Source organism: Lepus europaeus, chromosome 3 (assembly GCF_033115175.1).
Source record: "Lepus europaeus isolate LE1 chromosome 3, mLepTim1.pri, whole genome shotgun sequence".
NCBI classification, from domain to species: Eukaryota; Metazoa; Chordata; class Mammalia; order Lagomorpha; family Leporidae; genus Lepus; species Lepus europaeus.
The window spans coordinates 132746138-132760327 of record NC_084829.1 but is presented as its reverse complement, the minus strand read 5'-3'; the positions used below and the strand labels follow the sequence as shown (position 1 = coordinate 132760327).

The window sequence follows — 14190 nt, the reverse complement described above, 5'->3', positions numbered from 1 at the left end:
ACCTGGAAAGAAGCAGTGATGGCTCAACTAGATGAGTTCCTATCATCCATGTGGGAGAGTTGTATTAAATCCCTAGCTCCTGGCTCTGTCCTCACCGAGTCCAACTGTTACAGGCATTTGAGGAGTGGACCAATAAATGGGGCTCTATATGTCTGTCTGTCTCCTTGTCTTCCTCTCTGTCTTTGACTCTCTCTTTGTCTCTCAAAAATTTGTAAAAAATGAACACAATATTATTGGCTTCAAATTTCTTTCTCATCATTATGCTAGATCCTAGAAGGCAATGGAGAACTGATTCTAAAATTAAGGTAAATTTCTTTTTCAATCAGAATACTAATTCCAGTTAAAATTATAATTACAATTAAAATTCTATAATTCTATAAAAGCATTCAAAGATAATTGAGAACTAAGTATAGTTGTTACACAGTAGGCAACACATTGCAAGGAGTCTATAAAACTAGCCAAGCCAGATCCAAGAAAGGTTGAGTCAAATCAAAGCTTAGAAAGCAGAGTGCACCATCCAGAAGTTGGAATAGATAGGTTGACTCTGCAGACTCTCACTGCAAGACCCAATCCTGGCCCTGCAGTCAGACACCTCGAGAGCATGGCCAGCTCCCTACATGTACTCACAAGATTTGCTCAGTTACTTAAGCCATGTCTTGTACTTTAAAAATTATGCTTTGGATTATAACATTCTACAAGTCTATTTAGTTTGAATGCTTTCTGAATCTACCATCACAGTTTAAAGTCTGGTAGGGGAGGCAAATATATAACATTGGGAAAATATAACATTCTTGCTTTAAAAATTTTTCCATCCCTGGAGTTCAAAAACCAATGTCACATAATTAGAGAGAGAGAGGGTCTTTCTAGAGGACAATTTGAAGAGAACTCATTTCTGTGAATGCTCACATTCATATGCCACAATATGGATATGTCCAGGTTCACAAAAAAAAAAAAAACCATCTTTTAATTCCATTTTACATGAATTTTTGAAATGTTCTCATAAAAGTTCAGTTTTGGTAAATATCTTGTTACATAAAGAATGATCCATACCAAACTATATTTACTTAACATGACTGTGTACATTCTTAAAGGCACTCATTAAAGAAATTCTATTTAAAGAAAATGCACAATTATTCATTCAGAAAACATTTATGTACTATGTACATTTTGTTCCATGTACAGTAGAAGTTTCATATTGAAGACATAAAGATGAACAAGAGGGGACATTCTCCTGAGAAATGCATTTTTGGAAAGTGCAGCTGCTTAAAATGAAGAATTGAAATCATCACCAGATTTACCAATACTGCCAGCACAATCCCTAAGCTTAACATTGTGTACAGAAGCAGGTGGTGGTTGGAGAGTAAGTGGTTTTTATTGTTTTATTTTTTTTATTTATTTTTATTTATTTTTTATTTTTGACAGGCAGAGTGGACAGTAGAGAGAGAGACAGAGAGAAAGGTCTTTCTTTTGCCGTTGGTTCACCCTCCACCGCGCTGATTCGATGGCAGGAGCCAGGTGCTTCTCCTGGTCTCCCATGGGGTGCAGGTCCCAAGGACTTGGGCTATCCTCCACTGCACTCCTTGGCCACAGCAGAGAGCTGGCCTGGAAGAGGGGCAACCGGGACAGGATCGGTGCCCCGACCGGGACTAGAACCTGGTGTGCCGGCGCTGCTAGGCGGAGGATTAGCCTATTGAGCCACGGCGCCGGCCGAGTAAGTGGTTTTGACACAGGGGCCATTCAACTTCTCATAGCACAGTTGTACAGTCCTGGAAGGGATCAGATCACCACCCAGGATCCTCCATTTGGATTCCTGATAAGATTGCCATTCTCTATGGGCAAACATGTCATTCCAGTTTTTAATAGTCCCTTAAAACAGCATATAAATATGTCAATAATTACCAGTGCATTCAGCTCCCTTCTCTTTTTATGTGCACAACATTATTTGTGTGTTTAGGAAATGATTCATCTCATCTCATAACATTATTTCTTTGCTCAGACAAAAGCAATCAGTTTTCATCATAACATAAAATACTTTTGATTTCAATAGAAAACAGTTGTCTGATTGCCTAGTTCCTCATATCAGAGAAGTGTTTGTGTTCCAAGAGCAATGGTCTGTTAAGTGATTCAGATTTGAAGGCCATCTTTTATTAGCGTTGTTCCCCTGACTTAACAAAGATAAGATAATGCCTAAAATACTGTTTCCCCTCAGAAAGGTAGCTCAGTAACTCCAAAAAACACAAAACCTTTAAGACTGAATCTCCATAGTGCATGAAGGTGAGACAGGGAAAAAACTTTTAAATAGTTATTATGTTTATGTCAAAAACAAGCTATGTCCTTCTAGTTAGCTGGTGACATTTTATCTTTTATGAAATATAGATGATACCTGTCCATCTACACTTCTTTTTAGAATTTGAAAGCCATCATGTTTGTCCTTATCAATTGTTGGAGATTATCTTTTCATTTTTGTGAAAACTGTTTATTAATGGCTTCTGTGTAGCTGTCATTAAAACTCTTTCAAATAAGTATATCACTGAACATTGATTTGTGTTAAAAAATGTAAAGCACAGAATCATATATCAATACCTAGATTGTTGCAGGTTTAGTTTTAATGATTTTAATTTGTAAAAGTGAGGGAGAAAAGCACAAGGTGTTTTGCTCATGGAAATTCATAAGGAAAGAGCAAATGCAAACAAAAAGTAGTTCCTTCTAAGGTCTGTTTGTTTGTTTTTAATGAGAACTACTGAAAAGATACCAAAGAAATGAAATGTTAGAATCTTCAGAATGAGAGCTTCTAACAAATGGTATTTTACCTCTGACCAATTTCCTTTTCCTCTTAGAACTCTAGAATACAAATTATTTTAGACTTCGAAAAATTTTTTCTGATAAATGACTTCTAAATGTTTTTTAAAACGGATTTTATATTGAAGTATAGCTTATATTTGAATTTTTTCCCTTTTTGAAACATATATAAGAATATTTAAAATAGCTTTAAATTTAATGATGCAAGTGAACATCCTTATTCTCTGTAGTATAGACAACACAACATACTATTATTTTTTAATGATTTTCAACTTTACAGAACAAAAAAAATCTTTTAAGTAATCTTTATTGGACTACAAAGGGAATGAACATATTTTCAGACTCATAGCTGCAGTGTGGTAAGTTTTGCCTTTAGTTGTGAATTGTTCATTTTACTATTGGAGAGATTTTCTTTTAGATTTTCAAGAGTTTTTATTTATTGGGTTTTTTATTGTTTAAGTTTAGGAGGGAAAACATGATGTTTTAATATACATGTCCATAGTTAAATGATAACTGTACGTCAGTAATTTAACATCTATTATCTTCCTTACTTATCTTTTTTTGGGTGTGTTCAGAACACCTAAAATATTTTTATATTTTAATAATATGAATACTATGATACTTCAAATATTCACTTACATATTAGTATTTTAAATTCTGTGATACTTTACATACATTAAAATCCAACATAGATCTCTAAAGCTGGATTGTAAACAGTGCTAATGTTGAGTATCTGTTGGATAAAGGAAAATTCTAGGTATCATGTTTCTTTGAATTAATCCTTTCAATTAATTAAAGAAATCCAAATCAGGAGCCAGGAAGAAGCCAAATGTAAGTTAGTCTCATTTATTTACAGTGTTTAAATTCTTCAAATGATTGTCAGTAATCCCAGTAATAGGTTTAATACGTAGTCAATTTTCTAAATCTCCTAATCCTAATACATTGTTTCTTCATAGATACAAGTACTGAGCCCATTCCCACTCCCAAATCTCTGATTAGATGGAGTCACATGTTTTCCTGCCTTGGACCTGGCATCATTGACTGTTTCCTTTCCCTAATTACAAGGCTCAGTTTGGCTTCTGGCTCATTTGCTTCTCTTCCAAGCTCTGTTCCTCGTCATCCTGGTAATCTTCTACATCCAGTACCTATGCTCAGTGGCCAAAGCCTCTGCACCACATCTGTCCCTTCTTTTCCACGGAGAAAAAAGTCAAACAGGAAAGATTTCCCTTTTCAATTTCCCAAATAATGCTGCCTGCAAGCACTGTAACTGGGAAACACATGAAAAATGAGAAGGTTCTTTGTTGAGAACAGAAGTAGACAAAGGGCAAGGTTGATTTCACAAGCCTAGTGCATTGAAAGCCTAGTGAAGACTGATGAAACTTGCAAGTCCCGCATTTCCGATATCATGCGTCCTGAAGACCACTGATAACTTCTGCCTTTCTGACTAGTGATGTTCCATGCTGTGAGCTCACCATTACCCTTCTGTTCACAGTCTTTTTTGAACCTTGTCAATACAGTTTTTACTAGGTTATTCATTCAGCTTACTCCTTGTAACAGGAGTTGTCAGTGTCTCACACTCACTCTCTCACTCTTACTGCACCAGCGCACACTGGCTTCATTTCTAACTGTCAGCATCTCAATTTTTTCTGCTTGAGGTCTTTCTCTTTCCTCTAGAGCTGATTTTACAATCCACAATGTAGGTGGTTAGATCTGCAGAGTTGATAGTTCTTGGCAGCTGCCCTTAAAGAATGAATGAAAGGAGTTGTGTAAATCCTCTAGCTCCATTACCAAGTAGGTGGGGTGACTGTAAGGTGAGCACTTTGCTGGTTGCCGGTTGCCTGTTTCCCCTGTAGGATTAACTTCTGTCACCCCACAGTGGTAGAACTTATCTCTGGCTGCTTCTACATCCGTGTCTCAATTTCCCACACCCGTGCTATTATTTCCTACACTTCCTAAATAAATTTCATTCACTGGGATTTTTATCTTGGTGTCAGCTTTTGGGAAACCTACACTAAGTCATTCTATTTCCTTCCCTCCTAGTTGATTGACTTTGTCTTAACAAAATTCTTTAATAAACAAAATCTCATCCATAATATATTTTAATTTCCTGAACAATGTCTTTCACAGAGTATATATTTCTTTTCAATTTAATTTATTTCATTAAACTAATTATTTAAATTATTAAATTAAATTTATTTATCTATTTGTTATTTATTTATTTAAATAAGAAGTAGAGAGAGAGAGAGAAGGAGTAGTACCATCCAGTGGTTCATTTCCCCAAATGCCCACAACAACCTGGGACTACGGCCAAAGCTGGGAACCAGGAATTCAACCCAGGTCTCCCACTTAGTTATAAGGGACCCAACCACTTGTACCAATACTGCTACCTCCCAGGGTCTGCATCAGTAGGAAGCATGAATCAAGACCAGAGCTCAGTCTCACACCCAGGAATTCTGCTAACAGGATACGGGCATCCCAAGTGACATCCTAACTGCCAAAACAAATGCTTGTTCATATTCATTATTCTATTTTATTTCTCTAACTTTGGTATGTGAGTCCAAAATGTGAACAAGTCAGAACAAGAATATGTTGATTGCTAAGAGAGATACATACACAAATAGATACTGCAATGATAAAAATGACATAACATAGTAATTAATGTTATCAAAGTATGCATGGGAAAAACTTGGCAACAAGGTAACATTAGATTGGGTCTAGTCAGTTCAGGAGACAAATTGAAGGTAAAAACAGAGAATAGATACCCAGAAAGTGAAGAAAGTGTGTGCCAAGTTCTTGGAGATGACAAGATGTAGAGCATCATCCAGATGGACAAGGAGTATTGAATTCCTGCAGGACAAGCACCGCGTAGAGAGCAGGGTGAGGGAGGAGCAGTATACACAGGGTTAAGACTGATCATACCCACTTTAATCATGGCAAACAGTTTGGATTTCTGCAGAGGGAAGTGTGTGGGAGTGAAGAGGACAAATATACATTTGGTGACAAGTATAAATCTCAGCTACCAAGCCCCATAATTACTATAACCATAATTTCTCTTTTTGAAATCACTTAAATTTGCTTTTGGGCTTGCATCCACTGGGTCAAGTAATAAATCTCAGTAAGCCTAGCATTTGCACTTTTTTTTCTCATGGTGGCAATCCAGCTTCAGGGTGCTTGGGCTTCGTATCAGTAGCTGTGAGTGCTCTTTGTGGGGTCTCTGGAGAAATACATTCCCTCAGCCAGAAGAAGCAGATTCAGCACCATTCCCCTCCCAGGAAGGAAGTACTCCTTCCAACCTTGGTGTGAATTGAAGTCCGGGACCAATGTATGTGCTCCGGGCACAGGTCTCTGCTGCTATAGCTGGTACTGATGTGCTGAACTCACCTTTCTCTCTATTGCTTGGAATGATCAAGTTTTTAAAGAGATGTCAAGTCAAAGAACAGAGATGTTAAAAATATCTTTCCATGCTCCTTCTCTTACCAAGTGCTTTTCTTCCAGCGACACTAAATGACTCACTTTGATCTTGTTTGCTTCTTTAACTTCACTTGCTAGTCACCCAGTATTTGCACATGTACTAAAACCCGCGCATAGAACCCTTCCAAACACATACCTTCACAGTCTTGCTATTTCTGAAATCATCTATGGCTTTCAGATCTCAGCCAGCACTCCCACAGGATCCCTGTCATACTCCTATTTTTGGATTTTCAGTCTGTAATTCAGATATTCACAATATGAAGCATCTGAGAAGACATCAGATAACTCCCACTTCATGTTAGGATGGCTTAGGATACAAACCAGGTGTCTTCACTAATAAGACTTGAGGTGTCTAAACTTCACTTTCTATAAAAGCCTTCCTATCTAGTATCTCTTGGTGAGCTTGCAAATTCTTGTTTCTGGAACTCTTCAGGACTTCGTTTTATCACATTTACGAACACTTGAATTAATTTTGCATCTTATGTATTTATTACCCTTTTTAATTTTTTCTTTGTAAAATTCCCTACTTCTCTAGTGGAATGATTAAGAAGATGACTTTATAGTTAATGAACTATCTTTTAATAGCTGGCCAGTTATCATAAGCTTTATTGCTCTCCTAAACCAAGGATAAAATAAAGCATAAATCAAAGGATTTAGAGCAGAACTATAATAACCAAACCAGCAAAATATCTCATAGACATAGGAAGGTGTTATAAAACCCCAAAAGGAATCAACTAATAAATCAATTATATATGGTAGCCATGACACCAAGAATGCTACCACTGTGATACCAAGGGTTTTAGCTGCTTTTCTCTCTCTCTTAGCCACCCTGGCTTTGTAAGCCCCTGATATTAACTGTGCTTGGCCACTACTATTTTCAATTTTTTTAGCCTGCTGTCTGGCTACCAGAAAAATATTACTGTACAGAATTATCATTGTAGAAGTAGGTGTGAAAAATAATAGAAAATATATCAAACTCCAAAATTGATTTATGACAGGCTGACAGCCTCCTACACAGTTGACAGCACTGGATAAGTCCTCCAGTCCATCGTCATGGGCACCTGTGTAGAACACAGCCCCGCTGTACACCAGGGGCAGGATCCAGGAGATGCCAATGCAAATTCCGGACACAGACACGGTGAACTTGGTGGGATAGACCAAAGGGTCAGTGACAGCAATGTACCTGTCGATGGAGATGAAGCACAAGTGGAAAAGAGAAGAGTAGCAAAAAGCCACATCACAGCAACTGTGCAAAGTGCAGAAACTTCTCCCAAAATACCAGCAGCTCTCCACGGACCTGACCATGCTGAAGGGCATCACGGTCGCACCCACCAGGAAGTCGGCACCGGCCAGGGAGGCGATGAGGAAATTGGTGGGAGAGTGCAGCTGCCGGAAGTGGAGGATTGAGATCATCACCAGGAGGTTCCCAAAGATGGCCAGCATAGCCCCAAAGCCAAACACTGCGTAGAGGAGCACCCGGGGAGCCGGCGAGTAGGGCATCTTCACGCAGGACCCGTTCACGTTGTCGAAGCAGAGCTGCCCAGCACTTGGCAGGGAGGAGTTGCTGCTCATGCTAATGCTGTACACAGCATATAGGCACATGCACAGAGAACTTCTGCCCTTCTGCCGTTCACATGAAGCACTTTTATGCTTCCTGAAAGGCAAGCAAAGAGTCTTTAAACTCAATACCCGTGATGTGGTTACCAAATATTACCTCCATGCCCTGCCACATACCCATATCCATTTTCACCTTTGAATCTACAAAATAATCATGCATTCAGCTTAAATCCCCATAAATATTAAGTATTACTAATTACCATTATTATTATATTTCAGAATATGGTTTGGAAATAATTTTAAATCCAATAAGAATTCAACTTCAGGCAAATCTGTTGCAAACTTCTTACTAATCACAAAGGGTTTCTTAACTTGCAGTTTATCATCTTTCATTTCCTGGCCTGGATGTCTGGGATAGTCCTCTTTTTCAGTTACTGATACGTGATGTGATTTGTTATTTATATGTCACCTTATGTAACTCCCCGTCCCCAAGGCTGTCTGAGGAGTTGATGACAAAACCCCAGCCAAATCCTATATCTCAAAAACACCTAAGATGGAGTCCCTGTAGTGCAAGGTGTGACTAGTACGAAGGAACTTCTAGCTAATAATTGCCACTTGAAATTTAACGCTGCTGATATATCACTGGACTCCATGTCAAGAATGGAAGCTTGCTTTAGCATTAGGAAGCCAGTTAATGTAATTTGCCATTTTAACAAATTAAGATTGAAATTTTATGATCATCTGATGAAATGCAGAAAAAGTATTTGATTAAATTCAAAATTATTCATTACTAGAAAGAAAAATTCTTTGCCAACTGAATCTCTAGGTCTCTACAAAAGGGCATACCATATATAAAATAATCAAAACAGTGAAGGTTGACAACATTCCTTTTTTGTAATGTTTATTTATTTATTTGAAAGGCAGAATGACACACAGAGAGAAATAGAGAGAGAGATCATGCATCTGCTAGTTCACTCCTCAAATGCTCACAACAGCTGGGGCTATATCAGGACAAAGCCAGGAGTCAGGAACTCCATGTGGGGGACAGAGACCTAAATAGTTGAAATACCACCTGCTGTCTCCCAGGGCACACATTAGTAAAAAGCTGGACCAGAAATTGGGGCAGAACTCAAATTCAGGCACTCTGATGTAGATTGTGGGCATCCCAAGCAGTGACTTAAACCACTGTACACGAAGGCCTGTCCCTGACAACTTTCTTTTTAAGATCAGCAACAAGGCTGCTGGCGCCGTGGCTCACTAGGCTAATCCTCTGCCTTGCGGCGCCGGCACACCGGGTTCTAGTCCCGGTCGGGGCACCGATCCTGTCCCGGTTGCCCCTCTTCCAGGCCAGCTCTCTGCTGTGGCCAGGGAGTGCAGTGGAGGATGGCCCAAGTTCTTGGGCCCTGCACCCCATGGGAGACCAGGAGAAGCACCTGGCTCCTACCATCGGATCAGCGCGGTGCCGCGGCCGCAGCGCGCCTACCGTGGTGGCCACTGGAGGGTGAACCAATGGCAAAAAGGAAGACCTTTCTCTCTGTCTCTCTCTCACTGTCCACTCTGCCTGTCAAAAAAAAAAAAAAAAAAAAGATCAGCAACAAGGCAAAAAATACTTCAGAAATCCTAAGGCTCATTGAATATAAGTCCATATATGTAATTGTAATGAAGAAAATTAATCCATGTACTTATTATTCACATTTTTCATTAGGCATATATTTCTGTCACATTCTTGAAAAGCAATAGGAAGAAATAACTCCTCCTTTAGGGTATTGTCCATGTACAGTAGGAGACAGATCTAAAGCAATAATAACAATGTGTTGTGTTTCCAAATGAATAAGCACATGTAAAATATGTGAAGCAAGAAATGGCACAGATTAACTCATGTGTCTGAAGGTGCCTGAAAAGAATTCTCTTTGGGGGTCGACATCGTGCTTTGGAGGGTTAAGCCACTTCTTAGGGTGACCCTATCCCATATCAAAGCGTCTGTTTGAAGTCTGCTGCCCAGCTTCCTGCTAATGCAACCTGAGAAGCAGCAAATGATTGTTCAAGTGCTGCCATTCATGTCAGAAACCCAGATGGGGTTGCTGGCTCCTGGCTTTGGTCTGGCCCATCCCTAGATGCTGTGGGCATTTGGGAAATGAACCAGTGGGTAGAAGGTCTCCACCACTACCACCACCCCCTCCTCTCACTTGTTCTATATTTCAAGTAAATGAAAAAAAATATTAAAAAGAATTCCTTGAGGAATGAATTTAAACCAACTTTAGAAGGAATGAAGTAAGAGGTATTAAATTCCAACATGATGTACAAATTTTTACATTCTATTAATCATTTTTTATTTTATCCCGTGATTAGCAGATGGGGGTACAGAAAGATCCTGAATATCAAGTAAAAATCTCAACTACCACATACTTAGGTCAGCTCTTGTGTAATTTGCTCTGTATTAATCTTATGAACCCTGTCTTATAAGACACAATAATTTAAGCTCAGTGAATTCGAGCATCCCACTCTTTCCTCTTAGGATTGTAGCTAAGCTCCAGGATTCTTTGTAGTGTGTCTCACTTCCATTTGAGCAGATTTGGGTTGTCTTTGTAGGTTTTGTCTAGGGTAAAATAGCCATCTTCCTCAAAAGAGAAAAAAGGAGACTCCATGTCCCTAAACTAAAACAAGATGTTTCACAACATCCCCTCCAGGCCTTGGAAGTGTTGTAGATGCGGCAATGTCATTTGCTTGTGCTCCAGATAACCTGAAAGTAGTCTATTAAGTGACTTATTGGCATGGTTATTTTGTATTTCAAAGTCAGTGTATCATAATCTACCTTTCCTCTATCTCTAGGAAAGTGTTCCACTGTTTAAAAATCCAAGAGGCTAATAATCATAATCTTGTTTCCAATTCCCATCATTTTCAGTGTCTTCAGCTGGGTCTCAAAGGTTTTACTCTATCAAAGTTTTCTCTCTAATTTAATCTCCCACTGCATCTCCCTCTTTTGCCCTCCAGCCTTCTGCTGCTTATTCTGTGCTTGCTCAGGAGATGTCCAAGATGGTTAAAGATATTTGTATTCCTGTAACAATGCATGAGAGTTCACTTTTCTCTGCATCTTCATTAGAATTTGTAGGAGTTTTTTCTGTCTTTTTTTAGTAGCCATTCTAACTAGAGTAAGATGATATCTCACTGTGGTTTTGAGCTACATTTCCACAATATTGAGCATTTCTTCAAAAATGTGTATATTTTTTAATTTCCTTCTCTTGCTTAATTGCTCTGGATAAAAGTTCCAGTAACATAGAGAATAAGAGCAGTTAGATTGGACCTTCTTGGCAGATTCTCAGTCTTAGAAAAAATGCTTTCAGGTTTAGCCTCTTTAATATGATGTTGACTGTAGGTTTGTCATACAAAATCTTTATTATGTTGAAGTATGTTACTTCTATTCCTAATTCATTCAAAGTTCTTATCATAAGTGAATGTTGAACTTTATTGAATGTTTTATTTGCTTCTGTTGAGATGATCAAGTGATTTTTAATCATTCTGTCAATATGAGGTGTTATGCTTATTGATTTGCATGTATTGAACCATCCCTGCATCCCAATGGTTATAGTGAATGACTTTTTGATGTGTTATTGGACTTAATGCCAGTATTTTGTTGAGAATCTTTGCTAGTATGTTCATTAGGGATACTGATCTATAGTTTTCTATTTTGGTGGATCTTTGACTAGTTTTGAAGGATGAGTTTGGAAGGATTCCCTACCTTGAAATTTTTGGAATTATTTGAAAGAATTGGTGTTAGTCCTTTCTTATAATTTTGATGAAATTCAGTATTGTAGCCATCTAGACCTGGGCTTTTCTTTGTTGTGAGACTTTCATTACTGATTCAATTTCATTATTCCTATTATTATGGGTCTGTTTTGGTTTTTTGTGTCTTCATGATTTAATTTTTTTAAGGGAAAGGGTTTATTGGGGAACACCCAACAGACCATAGTGAAGGGGCGGCGAAGGAAAAAGAGAGAAAGAGAGTATAAGAGAGAGAGAGAGACAGAGGAGAGATGATAGAGAGACGAGCCAAGAGAGAGGAGAGAGCGCAGGAGAGAAGAACCAAGAGCCAAGAGAGCATGTGTTCAGGAACAGGCCCTTTTAAAACTTTGCCTGAGGGCAGGCAGGGAAGCAGAAGCATCGAATCCCATTAGGATGGGGGTGGAGCCTGGCTCAGGTAGCCATGCGGCCACCTGGCTAAGACTGTGCCAGTTTCCTAACATTCCCCCCTTTTGTTTTTTATAAAGCAGGATTTGTATGGGATTATATTAGTCCCAAAAGTCCGGGAGGGGTAGAGGGACGATGATCTGTCTTTAGAGCTACTTCCTGCTGATACGGGGCGACGAGCTACTCTTCACTGGCATGGGGTGATGTCTCAAGTTGCTGTCTCCTGGGTGGGGAGCCGAGTAAATCCTTGTAGCAGCATTTGGTTGACCGCCTGGTTGTTGAAGGCCTTTGTTTGTTCCATTATCACCTGCTGTAAACACTTAAACAGACACTGTAGAATAAGAGACAGGGTGAAAATAGTAACCAATGATCCTAAGAGTAGCATTAACCAAGTAATGAGAGGATTTTATAGAGGAGGGGAAATGGGGGGAGGTCTCTGGACCCTTGGGGGACAGTTTGATGGATGTGGTTTAAAGCTGATTCCAGCCAAGACTGGGAGAAAAGCCACTTACCTTTTGCAGGTTTTGGGGTTTGTCTGTAGAGAAATTCTGAACAATCATACAACATTAAGTGGGGGAGAGGACCATCAGTACACACAGGTTGGGAGTAGAGCCATTGGTGGTAGAGTAGAGGCTATGGTTACAAAGGGAAGAGGCCCAAGTGGGCTAGAAGGGTCTAGAACAAAGGACAGAGTCATTATTAGAGGAGCTAAGAAAGGTGCTGTCTAAGCTACAGATAAGTTCTTTGATCGAGAGGCAGATAGAACCTGACTGAAGGGGCTTGATAATAGTCAGGTAGGCTTTAAAGCCTTGTAAATTATGAGGCTCAGACTCATCTATCTCTTCATATAGCCTACATCCTAAGGGAGGTGAGAATCTCCTTGGGGAAGGCACTCTTCATGATTTAATTTTACAAAGTTATATGTGTCTAGAAACTTTTTCTAGATTTTCTAGTGTAACGATATGTTGTTGTTCATAAGAGTCTTTAATGATACATTAGATTTCTGTAGTATCAGTTGTAATATCTCCTTTTTCATCTCTAATTTTATTTACTTGGGTCTTCTCTCTTTTTTTTCTTGACTACTATACCTAATAGTTTACCAATTTTATTTATCTTTCAAAAAATGATCTCTTCAATGATATTTTGTGGGGTTTTTTGGTCTTATTTTTTCATTTATTTCTGCTCTGATCTTTGTTATTTCTTTCCTTCTACTAACTGAGTTTGACCTGTGTTTGCTTTTCCAGGTCCTCAAAATACATGATTAACTTGGTTTTATTTACCAAGAAATCTTTTATTTAAATTATATATACTCGTGCATTTCATAAGTATAACTTGGGAACATAGTGATTCTTTCTACCCTACCCACCCTCTCACCCACACTCCCACAATTCTTACTCTTCCCTTTCCTATTTCCAGTCTTAGTTTTTACCAATTTATCTTTCCAACTAACTTTATACATAAGATTAATTCTATGCTAAGTAAAGAGTTCAACAAACAGTGTGAAAAAAAAAAAACTGTTCCTCAACAGGCAAACAAGGGGTGTTCAAAGTCATCATATCTCAAATTGTCAATTTCACTTCTATAGACTACCTTTTAGATGCTCTGTTAGTTAACACAGATCAGGGAGAACATATTGTATTTGTCCTTTTGGGACCAGTTTATTTCACCAAGTATAATGTTTTCTAATTGCATCCATTTTGTTGCAAATGACAGGATTTAATTTTTTTTTAGTGCTATGTAGTACTTTGTGGTGTACATATGCTATAATTTCTTTATCTACTCTCCAGTTGATGGGCATTTTGGTTGATTCCATATCATAGCTAATGTGAATTGAGCTGCAATAAACATGGGGGTACAGGTAATTCTTTCATATGCTGATTTTATTTACCTTGGGCAAATTCCCAGGAGTGGGATGGCAGAGTCATATTGTAGGTCTATATTCAGATTTCTGAGGTATCTCTATCCTGTCTTCCATAGAGAGTGCACCAGTTTACATTCCCACCACCAGTATACCTTTATCTCACATACTTGCCAGCATTTGTTGTTTCTTGATTTCTGTATGAAAGCCAATCTAATGCAGGGTAGAATAGGATGGGGTGAGGTGAAACCTCATTGTGATTTAGATTAGCCTTCCCCTGATGGCTAGTGATACTGAGCATTTTTTTCATGTGTCTGTTG

General features: G+C 38.6%; 1 protein-coding gene across 1 annotated transcript; it reads right to left on the bottom strand.

Moving 5' to 3' along the window:
- Positions 1 to 6813: 6813 nt before the first annotated feature.
- LOC133756662 (trace amine-associated receptor 6-like) lies at positions 6814 to 7842 on the bottom strand. The gene has a single exon (XM_062187268.1). It carries the CDS (start codon positions 7840 to 7842, stop codon positions 6814 to 6816), a length of 1029 nt encoding a protein of 342 aa, XP_062043252.1.
- Positions 7843 to 14190: the final 6348 nt, after the last annotated feature.